The sequence below is a fragment of the Semicossyphus pulcher genome, unplaced genomic scaffold (assembly GCF_022749685.1).
Source record: "Semicossyphus pulcher isolate SPU_LCO1_2020_fin unplaced genomic scaffold, fSemPul1.0.p SCAF_15, whole genome shotgun sequence".
Taxonomy (NCBI): Eukaryota; Metazoa; Chordata; class Actinopteri; order Labriformes; family Labridae; genus Semicossyphus; species Semicossyphus pulcher.
In genome coordinates this window covers 24920265-24934619 of record NW_027211659.1, presented here as the reverse complement: position 1 = coordinate 24934619, position 14355 = coordinate 24920265, and the positions used below count along the sequence as shown (strand labels likewise).

Below are 14355 nucleotides of genomic sequence, written 5' to 3'. Positions count from 1 at the left end.
TTTTCCATTACACTTCCATTTTTATGCATTTATCTCTCTTATATTAGTTATTAGTTATTAGTTGTAAAAAGCAACGCAATAACCTCACATATGAATTACAAAGTATTTAGTACAAAGTCCCGACAACTACATGTTGCAGGCTTCATTCCAGACTGACCCTGAACCAGTGCGTTACACCCTTCAGGTGAAGCTCTTTGGTGCCAGGTTGAATGAAGCAGCTTTTATTGACTGCATTGATTTCTATGTTTACATTGTTAATGGCTTTATGATTACACACTGCTTCACAGGTGGATTTGTAAAGCCTTTATTTACTTGTAAGCCATTTTCTAAGAACAAAGATGTTCCCTGAATGCTATCTTTTTTTCATCTTTACTTTTATTATCACATCGGTTTTACTTTTATGCTTTTATTAGGCCCTCTGCTTTTGTGTTTTTAGATTGTTTCTATCTATGTGAAGGACTTGATGCATGTATTCTTCAAATTGTAAAGCATATCTTTTTTAAAATGGTGATAAAACACCTAAGCCTCTGCATATTATTGGTGTTAAAACACGTCATTTTGCCTGAGGCGAGGTGTTTGGTGTGATAAGTTAGCACATTTTAATGAGACACATTCCGATGAATGTAGAGAGAACGAGCCATGTGTGAAAATACTTCAGCATTTTTGAAATCTCATAATAAAAAACATCTGAAGCTGTAAGTTAAGCTTAAGGTCCACTCGTCTTTAATTTATTATTATTTAGCATTAGTTAGCATAGTTGAATTTGGTGGAAAATAAAGGTCTGATGGAAACACTGACCTCATTTGCTTTAATTTTAACTAATAAAGTAATTCTCATTAAACAGCAAATCTTACTATATAATACAAACAATTCTTTCACCTACACTTTGCAGTGATTCTTCAGTATAAAGGACACATGAAGGACAACCTGAGATAGATTTCTCTAACAGATGAATAAATGAAGCTGCGTCTTTGGTGACTTTCCATTTTCAGCATGGTGCTGTTGCCATGCTGCCACTGCAGATACTCTCAGCTGATCTTCAGTTATGTAACCCGTCTGTCGTCCCTGTTGTAGGTCGGTCTGCCGGCCAAGTCTGGAGTAGCAGGAGGGATCCTGCTGGTTGTACCCAACGTGATGGGTATTATGTGCTGGTCACCTCCACTCGACAAGCTGGGCAACTCAGTCAGAGGAATTCAGTTCTGCACGGTAAGTAACGTCCAGGACCAAGGTCACAGATTACTGCAAGCCTGGAATAACTGCACGATTTTTTTCTTTCCTTTCTTGTATTGTAAAGACAATTTAGCAGACAAATGTACAATTTCAGTTACATTTACCAAAAACACTGATTGGGCTTTCACACAAAAACCTAAAAAAATCCCCCTAAGAACTTAAAATGTTTGGTTTGTATCCATCATGACCAGAGATGAGAAACAACATCACAAATGCATTTAACAGTCGATTAGTTTATTCAAATACCTTAACAAACACCTCTCATTTGGTCTTAAAGGTACTTTCAAATTGGTGAATAGCGTAGTAAATATAATGTTTGACCATTCACAAGTCAGCATTTTGGGTGTTTGTATTGCCAACCCTGAAAATCTAGACCTGTTTCATTTGTTTGACATTCCTGATGGAAACACAAACATCATTACCCTGTTTCCATCAGGTGTTTCTGTGTTTAACTATCGGAGATTGTGCAATAGTGTCCTTGAGGTGCCTGTTCAGCTTGGCTGACTCTCTTTTACTCTGACTGAACCTGTGTGATAAGTCTGTGATGCTTGATTAATGATTACCTGAAGGACAGGACAGGAGACAGATCTCAGACCACATGGCAGGGTGCAAGAATGCTGATTTGCGTAGATGTAATCAGATTACTTTTCTAATAACCTTGTGTTCTTAAAAAACTCTATAGCTAGTGAAATCTCAAAGTGAACAGTGCAGATTAAATAAATGTGTTTCACTTCATATGTAATGATATGTTTGTCGTTTCATTTCAGGACCTCGTGGACCATTTCAACTTCCACAACTACGACAACCTGAGGCACTTTGCCAAGAAGCACGACCCTCGCAGAGAAGGAGGGGACCAGAGGGTAAGGACGCACAACATCATGTTGTGACAACAAAACCACCAAAAGCTGCACCCATTGCCCTCATCAACACACTGACCATAACACCTTCTGTCCATGAATGTGCTGAGGTTACTGAGTTCAGACTGGGCAGCTCTTAGTCTTCTGTTATTTTGTAGCTGATGGTTGTTCTCCATACCTGTACATACAGTTCACATAAAGCAACATGTCATTTTGGATTAAGAGCCCAACAAGACGACCCACGTCCCCTTTCTGTCTCTGTCTTTGGATGCGCTGTGTCTTTCTGTTTGTTTCTTTCTAGTTTGATTCTTTCTAAGTGAGTGGATTTTGTTTAGTTTGTTGCGCACTGGGCATAGAGTAAAAAACAGCTTAATTACCTATAATTGTAAATGACAAAAACGGCCAATTAATTCCTCACACTTTGTTGAACTAACATTACAAAGTATAACAAAAATTCAGAGCCCACAGTGATGAACAGCTGGACCCAAAGTGACTCTGGTTTCTACCAATCTGAAGATGTGTTCAGGCCAAGAGCAAGCACATTGTTTTGCTTTGAAAGATTGCAATTAGTTGGACAAGTTGTTTGCTTGTCCCACCTTGCAGGCAGACCTGACATAGCAAGAACTTTTACATGCAAATATTTTGGCATCCTTTCTACCTCTTTATTGCAATTGAACCACAGCCCAAAAAAAATCATTTTGAGTCCTACCACTGTAAGCAACATTTGAGCTGACGTGCCAGTTCGCAGTTTTGTTTAACCAAACAAGAAGAGTCAAATAATCCAACACTTCCAACACAAAACCAGCGGAAAACTTACCTTTGCTTTTGGTCTGAACACAGCTACACGTACACTCTCACAAACACTCACACACACACACACAAAAACACACAGAAAGAGCGAAACTAATTCTTCATTCGTGTCAATTGAAACAGCTGCACTCCTTCGGACCCATGGATTACGAGAGTCTCCAACAAGAGCTAGCTCTGAAAGCCCCTCTTTGGAAAAAGGTGTCCCCCACTGAGTCGCACGAGGACAGCTCCACCACTGTAGTCTATAGGATGGACACTGTCGCCAAGTGAAATAATAAGAAGAGAACTACCTGTCCCCCCTCACCCCCACTTCACCCGATCTCTCTCCCCACCCCTCACAACACCACCACCATCTTCCCTAACCCTCGACTATTTATATATAAATTATGAAGAGGATTATTTATTGCTTGTGAAGTGTGTGTTACTGTTCGGATGGACTGGGAAACTACTTCTGTTTTTGTTTGTGATGGAAAATGGGAAGAGTTACTGCTTGTTTATTTTATTTTTGCTCTGATTTCCAAATGAACTCGTAGCCTCGGCCTGTTTGTTGCCTTAGTTTGTGGAGGATTTGATACACAGTGTACAGGTGGTGCTCCTGTTTGATCGCAGCCGCCTTTACTGCGGAATCATCTTAAAAATGTTGGCTAAGGGTTGATTTGAAATTCAATTTTATTTTAAGCAATGACCAAAATATATTTTATGAATGCGTTTAGATGAGCCTCTGTCCCTCAGTGTCTAAATGTACATTCAGACTACTTCCTAAGGACGATTGCTTACTGTAGCTCACACTGAGGCCTAGGACTCTAGTGACATTAGCACATGAATACATAGGATTGGTGGAACGTAGCAGATGATGAAAATGGCAGTTTTTGCATCATAATAATGGAAACTTTTGGGTCAAAGGAGAATATTGTGGACATATCAGTTAGCTGTGAATGTCTAAGCGGAAGTGCAGTAGTTACCTAGTTTCTCATTTTTAAAAAGATGAGACTTCTGAAGGGATTTAAATAATGCAGGTATTTAACTTTTCTAATCTTTGGGACCTTAAAAGGAAAAATCGACCTAAAAAACTGAACACTTATAAATGTTATGCTATTATTATGCTAACCATTTAGCTCATTACAGTTAGCCTCTGATCCTTTTTGCTAGTTTAAAGTTAAAGTAGAGCATCTCTCTGCACAATAAACAAGCACCTATGCCATCTTTCTGTAGGTGGTACATCTCTGACAGACATTACACATGCCTACAGATGTCTGAAGTTCATGCAGACATTTATGAATTGAGATTAGTGAGAACCTCCTGTTTGAGTCACTTTATATGCAACAAGAGTTGCAGGAGATTTTGAGGACTTACGCACTTGCATGTGCTTTAATTTAGGGCTGCACATTTCATCGTAATATTATGGAAGTCGCAATATGATTTTTTTCATATGTGCGCAGCCCTACTCTGATTACTTTGAAGTGTGAAAAGTCAGTGAAATAACTTGAAACAAAGCATCATTTGTGCCTCCCCAAGTCGTTTTAAAACATAAACACTGTCATGAGAACTTTGGGACCTAAAAGCAGAGTGAAGGTTGAGGAACATTGTGTGCGGTGACTTTACAGAGAGAAACTGCAGCACAGAAAGACTACAGTCAGTATTTGTGCCTGGACCACAGTTTGGGCTGATTTTTCTGACAGTGTAAGGATAATGTGGGGGTTGGCAAAAGGTTTGCTCAATTATGAAGTTCAGGAGAGAGGAGAGACTACTGACAACACAAGCTTTATCCAATGTTATGTGTGGACGTTTGCATCATTCTGAGCTGCTGTTGAACTTCGATGGGAAAAAGTGTTTGTGTCTGGCTGGTTGTGCCATGTTTGTCCAGGTTAGTAGGTGAACTCTGTATGACGTCAGTGGCAGGGTGATGTGTGTTTTTTGCTGTAACCTCCAGTTAAAGCCCCTCTCAGTCTGTATGGTCAGACCAGTCCTCAGACAAGTTAAAGGTTGTATGAGGTGACGGCTGCCGGTTTATCTGCAGGGTCGACTGGGCTGTATTCCAAAAACATCACTGTATATTTACTCACTCTTAGAGTCATGAAGCTGCTTTCAACAGAACCAGAGCTTTGGAAGTGTACTATAAAGTAATCATAGATATAGTGAATGGTTTGTAGCTTTAGAGGATGCACAGAGCAGTTGGAGCTGGGTGTTTAACCTGAATACTTTTATGGCCCTGGCTAAAAAATCAGGGGGGAGATTTGCCCTGACTTGGCAGAAACTCTCTGGTCAGATTCTTACCATGTGTGCATATTCTGTCATCAGATTTAATCCCTAAAAGGGAGTAGTTCATGCAGATAATTCAACAATAAGGCCACATGCAGGATAGCACAGTCAATAATGGAAAAAGCAGATATTTGACAGCATGTCAAAGCTTCGAAAAGGTTTAGGGGTTAAACTCATGAAGACTTAAAGGTCTCAACATTCAACACAGTTTTGGAAACTTTTTTTTTTAGAGTAGAAATTCTTTCCAGCTTGACATTTAAAGACCCGCAGACATTTTCCTTTCAAGAGCTGGTATTCATTAAGCATAAACAACTTTAGGATTCAGAAAAAACCTCCCTAGTCATCATGAGTTCGGCAGCTTTAAACAGGAATGTTGTTTGAATTTGAGATTATTAAGGGCCTTTTTTTGCCCATTTTAAGAACTTTAGCTTCTTCTGTGAAATGAAAAACGCATATTTCTTAAAGTAATATTTCATGAAAAGTAAGGTTGATACCCAGCTCTGGCAGCAGAGGAAGGGGGGTTTATTCATTCCTGTGTTTTTAGGGAGAGAATGATTAATAAAAAACTGCAGTATCCAGAAACACTTGATACAACTGCAGTATCAAACTGATGTTATGTGAAGTTAGATACCTCAAGTCCACTGATCCAGAAAGGTTCACCTGTATCATCAGTATGCAAACACACACTCCACACCTATTCAGTATTCTTTTTTAAAGTGTTACTCTTGCAGTAATGTTGTATATTATCCAAACTTCTTTCCATATACATATTTTGCTCCTCTGAATGTACATAGGCAGGTGTATATAGCTTTTAGGTATGTGTCTGTACCTGAGTGATAGTCAGCAGCAGCAGACCAGAAGGTGTGTCAAATATTTAATTCCAGACGTTCCGATTAATGCTATTTTCTCCTCCAGGAACTAGAAATACTTGCACATGACTGTAAAGTCAGCAGATGCCTTAGATGTCCCTCTACTGCGACTGTAGTGAATCTGTGAATATGTTGTTTAATGTTGTTTAAGACTGTATAAGTGGTGAGTGGTGTTTGGCACTGGGTTTGACTTGAGCTCAATGTGACGGCTGCTGGAGCCGATAATACCCCGCTGTTACTTTGTCATGTCGTGTGAAGTTTTTCTTTGGTTTTCTTTTTTATTTCATGGACTTTTGTTGGTGATTTTTTTTTTTCTCATTATTTTTTTGAGGTACAAAGTATTCAAAAGCCTCTGAAATGAATCCATCTCCTCCGTGCTCCTTGTGTTTTCCACAGTATGCACCAAGCTGAGGTGGGCCTGTTGGACCTTGTTGCTTCCTGCTAAAGGTTTTGCAGTGACTTAGAAAGAACTCAGACGAGCAGTAGCCTGACAGTGCTCCTGGTTTTAAAGTTATAATCCTTATTTAACCTTAATTTTTGATATAATTTATGGGTGGCATTTATTCTGCTGATTGAACTCATATAGTAGGTTGCCTCTCTCTTTAGTAGTTGACATTTCCAGTTGTGGAGCCATTCCTGCGCTCGATTTAAGGTAGTACTTGAGGGATTTTCAGGACATGATGCACGCTTAAATTAGGTGAATTTAAAAGGACAAGAGCTTTAAAATGTGCGTATTTTGGCTTTACGTAGAGCTGTCCCAGTGAAGGACTGTACCCAGTGGTGATCTAGAGTGGTGCAACAGAACATTTTGCGCAACAAGCACCTGGTTCTGTTGTTTTTATTTAACATGTTTTAAAGCTTTTTGTTACTGTAACAGCAATAATGTAATCCAGAGGAGCAGTAACTAAAGGTGGATTGAGGATTATAACTTTAAATGTAGAAATGCAGTTTACCTTGACAGTATACATGTGGTAAAATGTTGCATAAGTGGGAGATGCACAGAAGCAGTGATGACATTTTTATCATTTTCTCAAACACGTAAAAGTCTGCTTTATTTTGGTTTAATTCTAACTCCATAAATGAGTCAGACAGGTAACTACCTGATACAGTAGAGACTTGCTCTCCTCTCAGGCCTCGTCTCACCCTCAGTTTTCTCCCTGATGTATGAGGTCAAAAATAATTTCCTTAACTTTTAAGGAAACTCACTGACAATGTGTGAGCCTTTCTTTGCTGCTACCGGATCATTCCTCCGTTATGGGCACACAAATATAAAATACACTGCCTGCTTGTCCACAACAGTGGACCAGACCCACACTGCGACCAATCAGGGTAGATTATCTGATTCGTTACACTTCTGTGAATCAAAGCCTAACGTTCCTCTGAGTGAGGGTAAACGATCTGTGTTACTTGAAGTTTGTATTCAGCACTTACTTACTATCACACTCCTACAGAGGGGCTTTTGAATGCTGTTACCAGTATTTCCATGGAAATCATCATTTTTATGGGTCATGTAATGTTTCCTGATTTTCTCCTTCTTGCATGCATATTTTTGTATGATTTCATAAACCTGTTGTTAATCCCATGTTATAATTATGTTCACTGTCATCTTTTAAATGTTGATTTGTGTCCTGAACATAAATTCTGCTTGTGACAAAAATTGAACATGAATTTCAAAATGATCACGACCATTACAATTCAGTGACCTTGGAATTGAATGCTTTTCTACTGTTCGTCAGATTTTACATATTTATATCTAGACACTTTAAAATTTAGACTGCTGAAAAAAAAATCTGAAAACCTCATTTATAAACTAAAAAAGACGTTAGGTGCATTGTTGAATCTTGAAAGCTAAAATCCAAACACTTCCCCAAACACACAGTGAATAAAGTCATACAGTTCCAAGCTCACGACTGTCAAACTTTTCTCTGTTTTTCTTTTTTCTGTTCACATTGTTGTAATTCTGTATGTAAAGTCTCCATAACCCTCATGATCTGTCCTGTCTGCTCAGAGGAACCAGACTAAAGCTGTCCTTTCTTCAATATTTGGAGTAAATAGTTGCAGTGCAGACATGACGGTGAAAGTGGTATACATTTTTTTTAGCCTTGGTGTCCCTTGTATGAAATCAAATAAAGCGTTGTTATCTCATTTCTCTGCACCGATCACTTTTCTTTGACACACCCACCTCCCCACCCACCCGACTAAATGCTGCTCCATTTGTCGAAAAACAAGAGACGAAAATAGTTAGAAAAGGAGGCTTCTGCATTAGGTATGTGGAGTGGTTCATTTCTGTGAATTTGCTCACTGCTTCCAGAGAAACAATCAAATCAAACAATGAGAGTCAGTAGCCAGCTGCCCATCCTTTCTTTCATGTTGTATAACTGGGCCATCCATCTGTCGGCATCGTACTTTTCCAGTTCTGCAGCATTTTGCAGTTTTAACCATCGGACATTAACATGTTTGTTTCGGCATGTTTTCAAAGTGCACCTTCTAGATAAACACAGACTAAGCGAGCCCGCTTTATTGTCTATTTCACTTTTAAATGGACAATAATTTACAACATAAACATCATGCTGTATTGACGTAGACTTGAAACTAACAATACGGACAATAATCTTGTCAGGAAAATGTTTACTGAGGTAAAAAGCAGGTGCAAAGTAGAGTCATTTTCTTATTTACCTTCATACAATCAGAGGTTTTTTGCCCCCTGCTGGACATTAGGAAGAATGCAGGTTTAAGGCACATCTGCATTGGCTTCAGTTTATTAAATCCACATGTTAAATACAGTCCATGGTCACACCAGGATCTTTTACAGGCCATTCACTGCACACAGTGAGATGGATACAAATACCGGCTGCAGTCAATAGTGTTTCTGAGCGTTTAAACTTGAGACATTTGAAGGTTACCAAAAATCTAAAGTGATTTAACATGTTTCCCTCAGATATAATTTTCTAGATCATGTGCTCCCTTTGGCAGACATCGCAGAGAAAGCAGACACGACCACAAAATAACCTTTGTGGTAGAAGAGAAAAAGTTGTCTAAAACATTCCTGAGCAAAATCTTGCAATAAAGGAGCCAAAATACAGTGACAGAGGGATTTGAGATGAAGTCTTGGCCTCGACATGGCCGTACCTTGGATCCTAAAGTTGTTTGTCACTGTCTCTTTAAGTGTTTCAGCACGATTTCACTGCACTGACTGTAATAGTTTTGTTCCTTGGTCCCTTCTGTCTCAGTTTCTGCTCATACACACCCAGGCTTTAGCATATCCTTTCTCAAGATTAATTTCTCGAAATGATTCTTCTCCATAACTTTGATGTTTTGCTCCAGATTGGCTCAGTAGTGTGTATTTGGATGGGTGTTTCTTTTGCTGTGTCATGCTCTGCCTGGCAGTGGTTAAGTGTAGACCTATTTGAATATAAACACACAGGAAGTTACAGGCAGCAGGAACAGACCTGTGTATACAGATCTGCTCCTCCTGCTCGGGACTTTCCTTTAATGTTCTTTTGCAAGATTAAATTCCGTCATTCTGCCCATGTTGCACAAAACGCTTTTTTTTTTTTGCCCTTTCAGATCTTGATTTTCTGCGTTTAAAAGATCCTTTTACTGCATTTACTTCTCAGTTAATATCCGTCCTGATTTCCATGCTTATTATACTATATTATAATGGTACACTGTCATAGTGAAATACAGGTACTAGCTTGTATCCATATTTAGTTACAGGCTAGTATCTGTTGTCATTTTTTCACATGTCCAGTGTTTCTTTGTATGTTTTTCAACACCTCAAGTACGAAATGATTCATTCCTGTGTGATGGTAAGTCCTAATTGATGCAGGGGTCTCTGTGTTCCTAAGATTCAGTCGTGTCGGTGTGTGTTGGATTGTTGTTATATTTGTGTAGCTGTAGCAGTGTGCAGTGGTTGTCAGCTGAGGGAATTCTGTTTCATAATGAAATCATGACATTTACTCTAATTGTGGTTTTGTATCCTCTTCCTCTATGCCAAAGAATTTCATTGTTGTTCAGAAACTAATACTAACACATTAACCGTTGAGTCAGTCCCACTCACACAGTCCTGCTGTTGTCCTGTGTGTCCTCAATGTGTATTAATCTGCAGCTGAAAAAAGTCCCAAACAAAAGCACTTTTCACTCTTGTTTGCACCCTGGAAATAAAGACCGATTTGTCTTCAGTGGGAACAAATGTGTTTGGGACTGTTTCATAGACATGATGGCAAAATCTGGAAATATGTAGAGACTAACACATGGTGGTTTTATTTTTTTCTCTGGTTTTGTTGACAAAAGAAAACTTTATATTAACACCAGGTTCATCGTGTTAGATTAACATTAGAATAAATGACACTGAAACTGAATTCCTCTCAATGCTGCTGAGAAATAAAAAGCGTGACAACAGTCTGTGGTCCTACTGCAAATGTTTTCTCTCTGTCTGTGTGCAGGTCAAGTCTGTAATCAACCTGCTGTTTGCTGCCTACACAGGAGACGTGTCTGCGCTGAGGAGGTGAGCAGTTCAATCTCACGTCTGTTCTTTACATTTACTAACTTTGAGATTCATAACAGAAGGATTATTGCTTGCGTTATGATATGCAGTGCTATGCATATATTCTGGCAACACCCTAAAGCACACCCTGATTAATCCTCTATTTTTTATCAAATGGGACCATAATTTGTGAAGTGATTTGAAAAGTGATTGAGACTATAATCTCATGAGGAGAGTGTTTACGGAGGTAATAAATGAACTGAGAAGTAGGGTCATTTTCTGGTGGACTTGCAGACAATTCGACTTGAAACCGACCCCTGCTGGACATTACACATAACTGGGTTTAAGGCTTCACTTTTACACCAAGAGGATATGTCCACTTCCTGTTAAGTCTATGAAGCAAACTTAAGTCTTTCAAGTCTCGTTTACATTCTTGTTTATGAGCTTGTCGTCTTCTTCTTTGTTGGATCTGTTGATACATTGCTACATTTCTTAGTGCAATAATTGACAGCACTCACAAACAAACTTTGTGTGTAGGTTTGCGCTGTCATCTGTTGACATGGAGCAGAGAGACTACGACTCAAGAACCGCTCTCCATGTGGCATCAGCTGAAGGTAACATGCAGCCTGAAGTTCACTTAATTTTATACTGTCGTTGTTATTGTCATAGAATAGTTTGTCTGTTTGCACTCCAGTCTGATCATTATAAGCAGCCTTAAGTCAGCTTCTTAATCCTTATAATTGTCAGACATTGTCAGTTTGTTTACCAGTTTGCATCGTCATGTCATTATTACCATATTATGCTAAATGATGTTTTCCCCTGTCCACATGTTTTTGTTTGTTTTTTGCTTTTGTTCTGTGGAAGTTTTTCATGGTTGGCCTTATTTTATAACATGAGAAATGTTGTCACTACAGCACATATAGATACATAACACGTCTGATTTATATTATTTTGTTTTTAATTATGTGGCAAAAGTAATGCCCTCATATTCAAAGCGAGGAGAGTTTACGCTGTGCAGTTTTATTCTTGTCTGTTTGCATACTTTTATTTTCATTATGTGAGCAGTCATCAGGTAAACAAAGTGCACATGGTAGTAGGAATACAGGAGCTGCAGAGAAAGCATTCCTAACATCCTCTGTACAGTATAAGTTGCACATGTATGTTTTGCATTTGTAACATGTGCTCTGCTTTCAGGACACGCTGAGGTGGTGCGCTTCCTCCTGGAGGCCTGCAAGGTGAACCCAGTCCCCAGAGACAGGTGGGTCCAATTTTATTAACAGCATGTGACATCTCAGACGCCTTCAGGGAATATCTCACAACATACACTTGGAATAAAAGATGAACTTATTATATTTTGGTAGGTCAAAGGTCACTGATTTCGCAAACATTTTTGGCCAAGAGTTCATCTGCAAATTTTGACAGGATTTCACATCAATGTCTAATATGGCAAAATAAGTGGAGTTTACCCATAAGGTCAAAGGTCAACTTCACTGGGACACTTTTCTGGCCATTAATTCTGCCCCAGTTTTCATGATATCTCAGCAACGCCTGGAAGGCAAATCCTCAAAATTTGGCACAAACATCCGCTCAAGAATTTACTGATCAGACTTTAGTGTCAAAGGTCAAAGCCCCCCCGCGACCCTGAGCAGGATAAACAGCATATATAATGGATGGATATACTGTATTTCCCCAGCCTCAGTAACACTGTCCTTCTGTTGTGAACTCTGATGGATGTATACTGTCACGTGACTGCTTGGCGTGTTTCCAGTGTGATATTACCGTGTTTTCTTTTCACAGATGGGGAAACACGCCGATGGATGAAGCAGTGCAGTTTGGCCACCACGACGTCGTCGCCATCCTGCAGCAGCACCACGACAAATACAGCCCAGCTGCTCCTGCTGAAGAAAAGGAGACCGCTGAGAAGAGCCTGGACAATCTGCTGTAGACCTGCTGCTCTCACCTGCAATACATTTGATTCTATAGAACAGTGGACCAGCGTGCTTCCCCGGAGCGACTCTGTACATACGTAACCAAACTGTCTGACATGTGGGAGGAAGTTTCCCGTCTGTGTTGCTTTCTGCCTGTAAATCGCTGCTTCATCGCTCTTCCTCGCCTCTGTTGTACGTGTGAGTGAGCACCTTATCAATACCGTTTAAACAAATACAATATCTGTAATGCAACGTTTACACTATATTACATCACATCTGTGGTATCCCGAGACTGAATCAAAGCGTGTTAGTTTAGTTCTGTTATAGTTTGTATGTTATTCTCTGGTTGTATTTACATATTGGATTACTCTGTTAGTTTTGTGAGCTGGTGAGGTGCGTGGATGTTGTAGTATAAACTTTATAATGCGTCTCAGATTGTGTAAATGTATATATATTCTAACAGGCTACGCTGCAGTTATGTGCCTGTTCAGTCTCCATATATCGTCATCTATTCTCAAAGATCGTTCTCTGACTGTTGCGAGGTCGTCGGCAGATTTTCCGAAGCTTCACGTTTCCTGTGAAGACTTGAAACAAAGACTGAACTCCGAATGTATTTTTCAGTGGAAATACATGCAATAGAAGCAGTTTGTATTTATTCAGAGACTTTTTAAAGTGTAAAATGGATCTATGTTGTGTAATTTGTTGCTCTTTGGGATAGAGGCAAGTTGGTTTCTTTATTTTTGTCTTCAAAGTTACATTTTTCTCACAGAAGTTTATGGTTTAATGTGGATAATGTTCAAATGTATGCAGGTCATCTGATTCCCCCACAAATTTCAGCAGCACAACGGCAACTTGATGAAAACAGTTCTCATCTGAATGAACCTGCAATAATTTCCTCTGCTCTACAAAGTTATTTTCCCACCGATCTTTCACACAGAAGTAAACCAAAGCGAGGTTTATGAATGTATCGTATATCTGCTCATGGAAGCGTAGTTTAGTATAAATATATATATATGTATTGTGAACACTAAATAATGTACCAAGCCAAACAGGCTTTGTGTTATAATGTAACATTCCTAGTAGAGGCTTTTCATCCTCACTTTAGAACTATATTTCCTGAATAATGGAGTATAGAAAATATATATTTCACAACCTCGTCAGATTTATTTCTAAAAATATAATACATGGTGTTTGATGTTGAAAATTAGTCCTTACTGATAAGAAAAAATAAGCTACAAATGTCAGTAACAGGCCACCTGCTGAGTCCTAATCATACTGTAAATGACAAAACAGAATTATTTATGATTTTAAAACAAAAACATCTTGTTCCCGTCTTTAACTGGCTCTTTTCACCTCCTGTGTTCATAGGTGTTAAATGTTTATGTGATTCCATGTGTAATTATGAGTTTGTATCTAACACATTACATATCTGTAGCTCATTAAACTAAAGTGTTGGAATTCAGGGACAGTCATTGACATTATGATGGACCAAAGATGCAAACTGAATGAGTCACTCCCTTCAATCTGAACTTCATCTTCTCCTGCCTCCATTTGGTTTGTAGTCAGGTGGTTAGCTCTTGTGCTAACTTTGAAGTCACACCAGTTAAAATAATAAAAGATTAAAAATAAAAGAGCCAATTTTGTTGGGTTATGTATTTGATGAAGTATTTTAAATAAAAACTAATAAAATCTCTCAAACTGTCTGTTCTTCTTTTCACTATGTGGGAGGTATCTTTGCTGTCAGAAATGTATGATATCTCCAAACAGTTTTTCTCACTTTGTCGCTCATAATTTCACAAAAAAATTTGCTATTAGGCACTGTGGTGCTGTAAGATTACTGCTAACATGCTTAATGTATGCCTTTATTTATAGAGAGGACAGTGGATAGTGTCAAAAACATGGAAGAGAGAGTGGGG

The 14355-nt window shown here is 38.9% G+C and overlaps 1 protein-coding gene across 4 annotated transcripts in view; it reads left to right on the top strand.

Moving 5' to 3' along the window:
• LOC138592006 (glutaminase kidney isoform, mitochondrial-like) overlaps positions 1-14126 on the top strand; it is a 33389-nt gene extending 19263 nt beyond the window's left edge. For 2 of the 4 annotated variants that reach the window (XM_069662598.1, XM_069662601.1), the window contains 6 exons: positions 1075-1206; positions 1998-2090; positions 10471-10532; positions 11049-11125; positions 11706-11769; positions 12309-14126. In XM_069662598.1, coding sequence (XP_069518699.1) covers positions 1075-1206; positions 1998-2090; positions 10471-10532; positions 11049-11125; positions 11706-11769; positions 12309-12456 — 576 coding nt within the window. In that variant the 3' untranslated portion in view covers positions 12457-14126. Of the gene's footprint in view, positions 1-1074; positions 1207-1997; positions 2091-3020; positions 6375-6421; positions 8171-10470; positions 10533-11048; positions 11126-11705; positions 11770-12308 lie in introns of those variants that run through there. The other 2 variants (XM_069662600.1, XM_069662599.1) reach the window with 2 other exon arrangements.
• The last annotated feature ends 229 nt before the right edge of the window (positions 14127-14355 follow it).